The sequence below is a fragment of the Phyllosticta capitalensis genome, assembly GCF_038381095.1.
Source record: "Phyllosticta capitalensis strain CBS 128856 chromosome Unknown BKA78scaffold_11, whole genome shotgun sequence".
Lineage (NCBI taxonomy): Eukaryota > Fungi > Ascomycota > Dothideomycetes > Botryosphaeriales > Phyllostictaceae > Phyllosticta > Phyllosticta capitalensis.
The window spans coordinates 949251-961297 of NW_027117449.1; the positions used below are offsets into that span (position 1 = coordinate 949251).

General features: G+C 55.1%; 4 protein-coding genes across 4 annotated transcripts; 2 read left to right on the top strand and 2 right to left on the bottom strand.

The window, feature by feature from the left end:
• Window positions 1-640: 640 nt before the first annotated feature.
• Window positions 641-3936, top strand: BKA78DRAFT_356591 (vacuolar segregation subunit 7-domain-containing protein; the record flags this gene model as incomplete). The annotated part of the gene is made up of 2 exons (XM_066892083.1): window positions 641-1575; window positions 1683-3936. 2 exons carry the CDS (start codon window positions 641-643, stop codon window positions 3934-3936), a joined length of 3189 nt encoding a protein of 1062 aa, XP_066739804.1.
• A 3461-nt stretch (window positions 3937-7397) lies between these two features.
• On the bottom strand, window positions 7398-8826 carry BKA78DRAFT_333614 (isoprenoid synthase domain-containing protein; the record flags this gene model as incomplete). Its single annotated transcript, XM_066890107.1, has 3 exons — window positions 7398-7559; window positions 7624-8639; window positions 8757-8826. 3 exons carry the CDS (start codon window positions 8824-8826, stop codon window positions 7398-7400), a joined length of 1248 nt encoding a protein of 415 aa, XP_066739805.1.
• A 285-nt stretch (window positions 8827-9111) lies between these two features.
• BKA78DRAFT_333615 (endoplasmic reticulum-based factor for assembly of V-ATPase-domain-containing protein) lies at window positions 9112-10015 on the top strand (the record flags this gene model as incomplete). The annotated part of the gene is made up of 2 exons (XM_066890108.1): window positions 9112-9420; window positions 9470-10015. The coding sequence occupies 2 exons, from the start codon at window positions 9112-9114 to the stop codon at window positions 10013-10015; spliced, it is 855 nt and encodes a 284-aa protein (XP_066739806.1).
• A 427-nt stretch (window positions 10016-10442) lies between these two features.
• BKA78DRAFT_299447 (uncharacterized protein) lies at window positions 10443-11550 on the bottom strand (the record flags this gene model as incomplete). Its single annotated transcript, XM_066887056.1, has 2 exons — window positions 10443-10972; window positions 11025-11550. 2 exons carry the CDS (start codon window positions 11548-11550, stop codon window positions 10443-10445), a joined length of 1056 nt encoding a protein of 351 aa, XP_066739807.1.
• Between the last annotated feature and the right edge of the window lie 497 nt (window positions 11551-12047).

Here is a 12047-nt window from a genome sequence, read left to right on the forward strand (position 1 = left end):
GAAAAGTTGCTGCTGCAAGCTGTTGTTGGTTGCTCGCCCTGCTGGGGCTGAGGGGTCATATTGTTGTGATGGCCACATGTAAGGACCTGGACGGCCATCGGCCGTACCTGACGGGGGGCTGAGGCTCCGAACGGCGACGGGCGACGCGAGGGATTCATGGCGGCGAGCGTTGATGTTGTAGAGGTAAAAGAAAGCACTTCAGACGAGCAGCCGTCAGCGTCATGACGGCCTCTGGGTTGCCTTGGCCTGTTTCTTGCTCCGCGGTGCCTTGCCTTTGGCCCTGAGCCAGCCAGCCAGCCCAAGACCAAGTCCTAGTCCCTCCCGCGCTCCCCTCTTCCCGCTGCACCGCACTGCACCACACCTCCGCACCTCTCTCTCTACAGCACATACCGCCCTCGTTGCGTCCACCTCTTTCTTCCCTCTTACTCTTGTGACCTGTTATCCATACCCTTACCACTTCGGCCAATAAATCTCCAACACCCGTCAGGCCAGCCAACCGCAACTCGCCGCGTGCCCTGCGAGGGCTTCAATCAAGGTCGCCGGCAGCCAAGGCCTTTGAGTGCTCAGAGCCACCTCAACGCCATTCCAAACCTTGCAATGATCCCACTCAGCCCTGCGACGACTCTCCCAGAACGCAACCATGGCCGACACGGACGAACGCTTCAGCTCCGTCACCGGCCTGCCTGAGACAGCAGATCCCGCCGCCTACGAAGATGCGCCCTCAGCACCCGTGGCACCGGGTGCAACAAACAACACCACGGCCCAATCATCACTCCGCCCAAACAAGCACACGTCTTCAACACAGACCCAGGTGAATCAGCAACACACGCGCATCCCGTCGGCTCCTCCCTCGGCCATGTCGTCGCCGGTCCAGTCCCGCGACACCTCGCCAGCCCGCCAGCCCTCGACGTCGTCCATATCGTCGTCGCGACCCTCCCTCCACACTACTTCTTCACATCCTCCGCCGCCTCAACCTGCCATGGCCGGCCCGGCCCGGAAAGTCGCCAGGTCCCGCAAAAACAGTCATACCAACGACGTCAGCCCCCACCGCGGCGCGACTTCGACTTCCCTGACCGGCACAGGAACCACGCCTTCGGCCGCCGCCATACAGCGGGCCCTTGCATCTGCAAGCACTCCTCAGCTTCAACCTCCTGCAGCCGCAGACGCTTCGAGGGTCCAGCGGCCAGCAAAGTCAAACAGTGCAGGTGCTTCTGGCGATAGTACTCCACACTGGCCAGTCTCGCCGCGAATCAAGTCGCCGCCACCCTCCGCCAACACACACTCGCGCCGAAACTCCCTCCGCGGCCAGCCAGCTCCATCACAACTCCCTCCTCGCCGCCCCGACGGCCCCGTCGCCACCCAGTCTGCGCCCAACATTGTCGTTGAAAGCACCGACTCCCCTCCACAGTCGAGACACGGCAGGAATGATACCCAGCCCAGCGATTCTGAGGATCCAGAGACCATGTCGAGAAGAGGCACATTGCGAGGCCAAGGCGGCTCAGCCCCGTCGCTCGAGACTGTCCAAGAATCCAGCCTACCAGCAACACCAGGATTCGACCTGCTCAATGTCCAAAGGTATTCTTTGTCTTTGCTGTTCCATAGTGCCTGCCCCGGCCAAGCCTACTGTGCCGCAAAAAGTCCAAAGAAAAAAAGTTGACATCTTCGGCTAACATTAGTCATAGTGCAAACGCTTCCTCGAAACAACCATCAAGCGACGAGACCGTCGTCGCTGCCCCTACTGACGCGGCCAAAGCACAAGAAGCCAAGGCTAGAGAGAGTGGGAGCGAAAGTGGGAGCAACAACAAGCATGAGGATAGAGGGAGGTCGACGGTCGAGAAGAAGACGACGCACTCGCCTCGTCCGGCCGGCCTGCCCTCGAGGAATTCCTTCACTGGCCTCGTGCCTGGAAAAACGCGATCCATCACCGAACCCTCCAAAAACATGACGGTCGAAACCGAGACTGTACGATCTGTCCCACAAGGAGTCATTGGTCAGCCCCCCGGTGGCGCCGTCCAAGGGCGGGGAGAGCCAAGCGGCACTCTTCGCCTGAAGCCCAGCAACGAGACGATCAGACCCAAGAAGGAAAAGCGAAAGACTGTTCGCAAAGCACCGTCTATAACATCGGGCACTGGTAGGTATAGCCTTGCTCGCAATCCAAACAGCCACCACAATCACCCCATTCAGCCTGACGGCAGACCGGAATTTGGTTCTCGTTCATACTCCATCCCGTCATATAGCAGCACCGCAGATTCAAGCATGCCGTCTTTGTCGTCTTTTCGGTCTTTTGGGCAAGCAAGTCCCGGAGCCAACACTCAGTTGTCTCAGAGTCCTCCATCTGTTCTCATCAACACCAATTACAACAAGTACATGTACAACGGAAACACTAACGATTCTCCGCGCAAAGCTTCCTCAAAAGCCGACATTTTCGAGGCAAAAGTTGCGAGTGCCGTTGACGAAGCGGACTCCTCCGACTCCGACGAGACTTTTGTTTACGAATCGAATCCCCCAGATACCCATCCGCGTCCGAGCCGACATCACTCACGAACACCGAGCGCGACATCCATGGCTAGCATCGTGGATCACCCCCGCGGTGGTTTGCGCGCGATACCCGGCGTGGTAGAAGGACATAGAAGCGTAGCTGGCAAGAGAAGTATGAAATTTGCTAACAACCCCTACAACAACACCAATGCCGACGAAGATGGCAACGACCGTTATGATGGCACGATACGAGGCAACCATTCACGATCCAGCGGCAGCCACAGCGGCTTCCACCACCACATTGGCCGCTTTGGCCGCAACTCAAACATCAGCAACCACTTGGACGACGGAGCCAAGTCGGCGCATTCGAAAAATCGCAGCGTTTCTGGGTACACGTCACGACATGGCTCCCAGCCAGGAAGCCCGAAATTCCCGGCCCACAGCTCACGACCTAGCGGCCATTCCCACCGCAAGATGGGCGAGCTCTCGCAGTACGACATGGATGGAGAGGGCGCAGACGACGAACGAACGCCGCTGATGGGCACTGTCCAGCGGCCGCGGCATCGGGCCATGCGTTCACGAGCATCCAGCAACCTACGGCCGTATGAGCGGTACGAGAGTCGCCGGAGGGGATGTCTTCGACGCTTCGCCGGTTGCTTTGTGCTCACCATTATGGTGTTGCTGCTTGCCTTCGGTGCTGTGGGATTCCTCTTTGCGACGACGAAGCCACTGTATCGTGTCCAAGTCAAGGAAATCCAAAACGTTCTGGCCAGCGAGCAAGAAATCATGTTGGATCTCCTTGTCGAAGCCATCAACCCGAACATTGTTTCGGTGAGCGTAGAAGACATGGACGTCAACATCTTTGCCAAAAGCAAACACGTGGGGTCAGAAAAATTCTGGCGTGAGCATCCGGATGGCGGCAGCCTCGGCCCCATCATCGAGCCCGTTGCACCGGTACAGATGCGCCGGCGATCGGCATCAGCGCAAAGCCGAAAACACGAGAAGCGCGACGATGACCCGGCGGACCCGATCGAAGACCCCGAGGGCGACTCCCAGACCATGCTGCTTGGTCGCATCTTCCACTTTGACTCTCCACTCAACTTTGATGGCGACCCGCTCAAGCGGCGGCCACACTACTCCATTGGTGAGCTGCGCCTCCAGAAGCCAGGCAACAAGACAGAAGCAGGCGGCACGGAGCGCTGGGAACGCGTCATCCAGTATCCCTTTGAGCTCATTGTTCGCGGCGTCCTCAAGTACCAGCTCCCTCTTAGCAGCTCGACGCACACGGCGCCCATTGGGGCCGTTGTCGCCGTGCATCCAGAGAGGGGCATCCAGGTCGACGGCACCATGCCAGTCGTGCAGGTGTGGCACGCCAGGCCGGGGGACGAGGAGTCGGGCGACTGGGATGACTGGGAGGGCGATTGGGAGCACATTGAGTTGCCTCCTGAGAAGAGCTGAAGTGGCGTCGAGTTTCTGTCGTTGATTCCCTTTCTCCACCTACCTGCCTTGTTCGACTTGGTGTGCCGTGGGAGTGAGCGCTTGTTGGGGAGGCGGTAGAGCGCTGGAGTCGTCGTGTACATGGATGGAGAGCGCGCAAGTGAATACACATCAATCAGCATACAGCAAGCAAGCAGAGCGAGCGTGGCAGCATGGCACGGGTCTTTGTGCCCGCCCCCCCTCGCGCCTGCCCGGGCATGACATGCCCCGTTAGGAGGGTGTTCGAGCAAAGGAAGTCGGGATTGGCTGCGTGATGGGCGGATTGGTACGAATGGGTCAGGATGGGTTGGCGCTGGGCTTAGAAAGCAAAGCAGGCAAAGCGAAGCACTTTATGCCAATTATTAGCGATGCATTATGCCGTCTTCATGTCTTCATGTCATCACATCACAGTGGGCCGCAAGGCAGTGCGGGATGCTTGAATGCTCCCTGTAGTCTCTCCTCATCCTTTCACGAGCTCAACCGTCCAAGTCTTGCGTGGCAGGATACTTGATCGTTCTATCTTGACTTCAAAATTTGGGCATGTAAAGGTAACTCGCCGAACGATCAAGTCCAAGAACATAAATACAGGGAGCATTCGAGCACCCCGCCCCAGGGTTGTTGGCGCACGTCCGAGTCTTAAGGTAGCAAGGCTCTTGAGTACTTCCCTTCAAACAACCATCGTGACTTCTCAATTGGGGGACTTGAGACCAACTAGCCAAACAACCAAGTCTGAAAACACAAGTGCAGGGAGCTCTCGAGTGCTCTGCCCAGGAGTTGGTAATTCTTTTACGATCCTCTGCGACGTCTTCAATTCAGGGGCCACACATGGAGTTCATCCCATGCCGGCGCGACAGCCCCAGCTCCTGCGATCAAGCCTTTTTTTCAAAAGCTCTTCTTCCAGCCAATCTGCAAAAATCAACCCCCAATGCGTCGAAACATTCATCTCAAGACCTCACGCACCTTTGTTCTCGAGTCAACACTACAGAGAGGGTTTGGCATCTGCGTTGTCGCCAGCGCTCGAATGTTGCCACTAGGAAGCCTCTGCCATTGTATCTCGCTCGTCCCTGCTTCGGCAAGAAAGGCGAGGGATTGGGTCACCAGTTCGTTGCTCATCGCTTGCAGGACGTGCGCGGGTACAACGGTCGCGGTGGCAGGGACAAGGGCGCGTCGCCTTGGTTTACCAATGGTGTGCCCTCGATGGTGATTCCAACGCTTCTGGGGACCCGGATTGCGATGTATGTGTGTTGGCTGGTTGGAGCTGGCCGACCGGCCTGGACGTCTCAGATAATGTCGTTGACGTGGTTTGATGTCGCTGGCTCAGACCGAGGGGACGTTTCCCATCTCAGTCCACATCTCGTTGGCTTCCGTGTTGTCTTGGGAGGGATTTGCTCGAGCCGCTTTTTCCATTCTATCGCATGGTGTGCATGTTTCGGTCGAGACGACCCCCTTGGACGCTTGTTTGGTCCAGTATGGCAAGTCGCGACGCGCTTCGTCTTGTTTATCGGAGGGCAGATGTGGAAGATCGGTGCTCGAATCAGTTGTTGGGAAGGCAAGGCGGTTCTCTTTTATAGGGAGCCTTCCACGGTTTTGGATGACTTTGCTCTAGTACGGTAATCAGCCTCAAACTTCGGATGATACAGTAGATTAGCAGCTCTCTTACCCTCCGCATCTGATCAAGTGTGCCTGCGGGATCCTGAGCTGGCGCTATAGTCAAGTGATGGCGTAGATGTGGAGAGGGCGCATCTTGGCGACGACGTTGGCGGTGGATGGGGCCGGTTGACCATGGGCGAACAAAAGGCTCAAAGTCATGGGAGAGGCAAATAATGGATGGATAGATACCTGGGCGGACTGTATATCCTACCTCCTATACCTTACTTTCCCTAATTATCTACTACCTACCCCCTTCCTACCCTATCTATCTATTAGTATAATAGCCCTAATCCTAAAATGTAGACCCCATAGCAAGCAATCAAAAAGAGGACCACCCCTAAAAAGGGTAAAATAATAGCTATGGGATTTGAACTTGTATCTAAACCTTGACCTAATAAGTAAATTAAACCTAAATAGCCTAGGCCACCTATTAACCAGATGGGGATTTACTACTCAACTACCTAGGGCTGGTTGACCATGGGCGAATAAAAGGCTCAAAGTCACAGGAGAGGCAAATAATAGATAGATAGATACCTAGGTAGACTATATATCCTACCTCCTATACCTTACTTTTCCTAATTACCTACTACCTACCCCCTTTCTACCCCATCTATCCATTAGTCCAACGGCCCTAATCCTAAAATGTAGACCCCATAGTAAGTGATCAAAAAGAGGACCGCCCCTAAAAAGGGTAAAATAATAGCTGTGGGATTTAAACTTGCATCTAAACCTTGACCTAATGAGCAAATTGAACCCAAACAGCCTAGGCCACCTATTGACCAGATGGGGATTTACTACTTAACTACCATGAAAGTGGGAGCGGAATTTGAAAACTATAAAGGTCAGGTTGAGGCTGTGGGTGGCTTTTGCGGCGGTTTTGCTGCCGATTCACGGGCTGGGAGGAGGTGATTGGCTACTCCGCGTCCGGCTGCTTTGTTGTTGACGCCTGTTGAGGTTTTCCGTGGGATGCTGGGGTAGCTGTCACGGTGGGTTGCAAAAGGAGTGCAACTCTGAGGCAGAGTACCTGCGGGTGCTTGAATGCTCCATGTGGCCATGACTATACTTTTGCGAGCTCAAATGTCCTAAAGTCTTCGGGCAGCAAGGCATTTGAATGCTCCTTGTGGCTATGGCTATTCTTCCACACGCTCACACCCCAAAGTCTTTCAGTGGCAAGAAGTTTGAATGCTCCATGTAAATATTCGTTTCAACCTAGTGCCAAAGTCATGCAGAATACGGCGAGTATCCAATCCACCAAGTCCTAGAGATTACATGTCAGCCGCTGTGATAGTTCTGTTGATGCACATGTAAAAGCTGGATCTTCAATCGCCAGAGCAGATTTTGTGATTCAGTGGACTTCGGGGTGGATTCCAAAGACAACATGAACGTAGAGCTGCCACAAGAAGAATTCCGGCAAGCTGTAAATGTGCGCGCTCACGTAAAACTTGGACTTCAAATGCTTTCCCATTGAGCGGGAGGTGATGATTGGTTCAAGGAAAGATTCTCTTTTTTGTGCTACACTCCCTGCACTCCAACCAGGCTCCAGAAAGATGACAAGGATGAGAAGAAATGTCCCCATGTCTCCCGGTAACAAAACAAACAGACCCTCTGAAAGCCAGCAGCCATGATGAGAGTATGGAGTAGCCTAACGATGCCCCGGCAAGTGTGTGTCAACAATGCCCACTCTATAACATATTGTACAGTGATGTAGGTATCTTTGAGAGAGAATTGCGCAGAGAAATGTGAGGCAACAGTTGGAGATATATCATCAAGAGTCGACGTCACAGATGGTTCTTCTACTTCCTGCGTTTCATGACCTTGGTGCACATTTCGACGAGGCCGTCCTTGGCCTCGCTGGGCGGGAAGAAGCTGATGGCCTCGATGGCGTTGTCGACGTATTGCTGCGCCAGGGCGCGCGTCTGTTCGAGCCCCGTGCTGCGGCTAACGAGCTCTCGTGCCTATAAGCAAAAGGTTAGCAAACTGCGGAGGCAAAACAATACCAGTGTCCAAGCATTGACCAACCTTAACAACGTCCCCCGGCTCTGCAAACTTCCTCCCGACCAACTCTCCCAGCGCCGCGTTGTCCTTCCACGCAAACAACAGAGGTGCCGTCGCCAGGCCCAATTCCAGATCCGCTCCGGCGGGCTTGCCCAGCTCGTCCGCCGTCACTGTGTAGTCCAGCATGTCGTCGACGAGCTGGAATGCCAGGCCCAAGTTCTTGCCGTACTGGTAGGAGGCCTCGACGACCTCGGGGGTGCTACCACCAAGAATAGCGGCCGCACGGGTCGATTTGCTGATCAGACTCGCGCTCTTGAGGTACGTCTTTTGCAGGTAGTAGGTGACGGTGTCCTCGGTCCACACGGGGTTCTTCTCGTCCTTCGCCGTATTCTTCAGCTGCATAAACTCGCCCTCCACCAGGTTGGCAATCACGGTCGCCAGAAGCTCCGTCACTGCCGGATCGCGAAGTCGCGCCAGCGCCACCGATGCCCTACCCAAGAGGAAATCTCCAGCCAGAACCGCCATCTTGTTTCCAAACTCAATGTTCGCAGAGGCCGCACCCCGCCGTGCAAGCGAATGGTCAATGACGTCGTCATGGAGCAGCGAGGCAGTGTGGATGAGCTCCGTGATTTCAGCTAACCGGCGCTGCGAGGGCAGGATGTCGGATTCTTCTGCGGCCCCATTTTCTTGAGGCTGCGAGGTGAGGGGCGCATACTCGGGCGCGGACGGGTTCTCGTCGACCAAGATATTCGAGGGAGATATGGGGCTATTTATCGGCGGCGAGGACGTCGTGCGAGCGGCTTTGGGCGTTAATGCGGTGGCGCGCGACATGAGCAGGACGAGCATTGGCCGCACGTATTTGCCTTCGGATTGAGTGTAGTATTTGGCTACGGTATCAAGCATTGGGTGTCCAGAGCCCAAGAGCTGGCGGATATTTCCCGTCAGGAACTTCATCTCCTTGGCCACGCTGCGTAGTGGGTCGACAGCAATGGGAGACGCGGGATCGGGACCATTGTGAAAGTAGTTTTGCGCCGCCGAGACTGCGGCCGCCCAGTTGGATTGGTCCCGCCGTCTCGAAGGGTTAAAGTAGGCGGATGTGGAAGGAAAGGAAGAAGACTTGAGAGAGGGTGAGCGAAGACATCTCGAGCAAAGAGTACTTCGCGGACGGTGTGCGGCAAAAGATGTCGCGCGAGCCAAGGCCGTCGAGGATAATGTTCGGCTTGCCATTTCTTTTGCTGCGCGCAGGCCTGATTCGAGAATCCTGAGGAAACTTGGCAGCAGGATTGGACCCGGGGAGAAATGAGGGTCTGGGGACGAGGCAAAGAAGTGAAGTTTGGATCGAAGGGTCTGGGAAAAGCGTTGACGCGATGACGGCGCTATTCGGAAAATCCACCATCAGGGATCTGCGCCAAGCGACGTCTAGCTGGCAGCACCTCCAGGCGACGCCGCAGCGCAACCACTGCTCATGTACAACCAGCTCTCTTGCAGCTTCTCAACAACAACCCCGCAACCATGGTTTTGTTGACCATGACATCTGCCATTGTGGCGGCCGTTCAGACGTGTCACGACTTGGCAGACGCGGAGCAGATGAGCAAGCTCCAGCCGCCATCGGAGCCGTCGCTGTCGGACCCAGAGCTTGGGAAGCCCATCTCTCATGGCCAATTAATTGACATTGCAGAGTTTCTCAAAGCTCGTTTGAACACGCCAGATGACACCCATGACCAGCCGGTGAATGAAGAACAACGACCCTCGTTCCGTTTGAATGACCTCCTCCGCGGCTCTCGAGTCTACATTCCACCACCGAAGCCGAAGCCCGAACCTGTGAGTGCACCACGGACTTTGCCAGAGACTTGCTGACAGGAAATTGTAGAGCAATGAGTACAAGCAGCTCATGGCACGCTTGCGCCGTGAGGAAGAAGCTCGTGCCTACGAGCGCATGCTCAACCCGCCACCGCCCACCGAAACGTTCGCCCAGCGCTTCCAAAATGCCAATCCATACCCCTCTGCCGTCTCCCCTGCCGACTTCATGAAAGACGAAGACGACGAAGTCACGTATGCCGACATCAACCGCCAGCTCGCTCTCATCATCAACGTGCTGGTCACCATCATAGCCTGCAGTGTAGCCATTTGGATGGCCGCGCGATACTGGAGTACGCCGCAAAGACTGGCGTTAAGCATGACTGGCAGTGGCGTCGTCGCTTTCGCAGAGGTCGCGATCTACATGGGGTATATCAGAAGGGTGAAGGAGGCCAAGGTGAATGAGAAGAAAAAGGTGGAAAAGAAGGAGATTGCAGAGACTTGGGTCATCGAGAGAAGCAAGGAGCAGAAGGTTCTTGCTGCCAAAAAGAGTTCGGTTGAAGTTGAAGGCGCAGATATGTTGAGAAGAAGGGATTTGAAGAATCCACCAAGCAACTAGAAAAAGCCCAAAAGGAAGCAATGAGAGTTTATGCCAAACCACCAACCCCGATTTTCGGATACCCCTGACGCCTGATCATGATCAATGGGGGTATCAATGTCGTAACCGAATAATCCGAAAACTTTTGTGCAGACAACCTCGCAAGGTTCCCATCCCTCGACCTTCTGCCATGGCCCCCTGAAATCAAAAAGAGCCCGGTGGGCTCGACAGGGTGTCGTAGTAATCGCCGCCGTGGCCTGAGTAGGCAATAGTCGAGTCTAAGCAATGCCAACGGGCGTAGAAATCTTCCACGCATGTTAGTCGAAAACCCACGCGGCCAGCCGCAATGGACTTACCATAATCAATAGTGCTCGCTGCGTCCGCCAACCAAGCTTCCCTTGCTCACTTCTCAACGCCGATGGAGGCACATCTGGGTCTTGTGGCGCAACTACATCCTGTCGCCAATAATGTTCTTCCAACCGTTGGTCACGCTCTCCATGAAAAAGTCTTCCCAATCCATCTGCGTCGCGTAGAGGGCCAACAGCTGCCTCTTCTCGACCAGTCTTCCCGAGGCGTAGCCCATCTCGTCGCGGCTGAATACGGAGACCTCCGCGACGACGCGCTCGTTCGCATGCCTCAGCTGCTTCTTCAGCGCTTCGCTGCGCTGACCCGGTGGAATGGCGTGGCGGCGGGTCACGGTCCAAACGCTCAGCGCCTCGGGGTCGTCGCTGCGCTCTCCGTTCTGAATGCTCCGTCCAACACAGAAGAAAAGTCGAATGGGGGACTCGGACGGCTCAGGAGAAGCTTGAGAATCTTGAGAAGCTGGGTTGTCGCCATTGATTGGTGTCGTGGGCTGGTGGCTTAGGGTTGCAACCACGGGGATCGAGTGGTGTGTAGCCTCAAGCGGAGATGCAAGACAATGGTCGACAGTCTTCGTGGATGCGGAGAGGACGCCCGTGTCTGTTGTGTGGGATGGCGCTGAAGTAGACTCAGTCGTGGTCGTGGTCGTGGTCGTGGTCGTGGTCATCACCATTGGAACATTTTCCTGGCTTCCCAGCTGGGCCTGGCGGTCTCCTTCGACTTGTTGCTCCGTGTGAGGTGAGCTCTGGTAGTTCGCCTTCGGGCTCGGGCTCGGGCTGGGGATCAGGCACGTGGTACTTAGGCGGAGGGCGGAGCCTGGGCCAAAGTGGGTAGTCTTTCGTGATCTGCGCCGGAGTAGATGGCGCGTAGACCTCTGGCGGACGCTGGTTATGATCTGTCAGTGCTCTGCTTCTGTAGAGGTGGAATGGGTATGATCTCACAGCTTCATCAGCCTTTCCATTGCCTTGCCTGGCATCTTGAGGAGTGAGGTTCAAGCTTGTAGGAGAGTGGAGTCGGTCCGAGTTTGGCTCAGTCCCCACACAGGAGAGAAGGATGAAGAGGAGTGAACTGGAGGTTGGAGAGTAAGAAGATTGTGATTGTGACTGAGGAGAGAGGAGGGGGAGGGAGAAGGTCATCTGGGGCATGAAGTCAAGTCTCGAATTCACGCGGAAGGTGTGAACTGCGTGAAGCCCCATCAAGAAGGAATAATACTAAAATTCACGCTTCACAATTTCTCAGATGGTATTCACAAAAGGTGAACCACTTGAATTGCGCACCTTTTTGTGAATAATGTGAGGGCCATTCGTATTTGCAACCATATTATATATCGTTTTACGCTCAGTCGTCGCGCGGTATCCTCGCCCGACCCTGCCCGCCAATTTCGCATGCTACAAACTTCTGCTAGCTTGTGGTCGAAACCCGTCATGCATAACATCAGCTGAGGCTTGCTCGTGGACCCAGCTCCGCTAATTATTCACACAGCAAAGGGCCTTCTCACTGCAGACGGAACCTCACCAACAACCTCAAATTTCTCAGTATATTTCAGATCTCACCTTGGATGAGAAATATGAAAAGACAAGAAGCATTGAGATTTGCATATCAACCATGACACAATTGATTATCAAAGAGCTGGGATGAAAAAGTCAACACCAAGAGGAGTGGCTGCCCACGCAACTTCGATAAGCTACTCGCA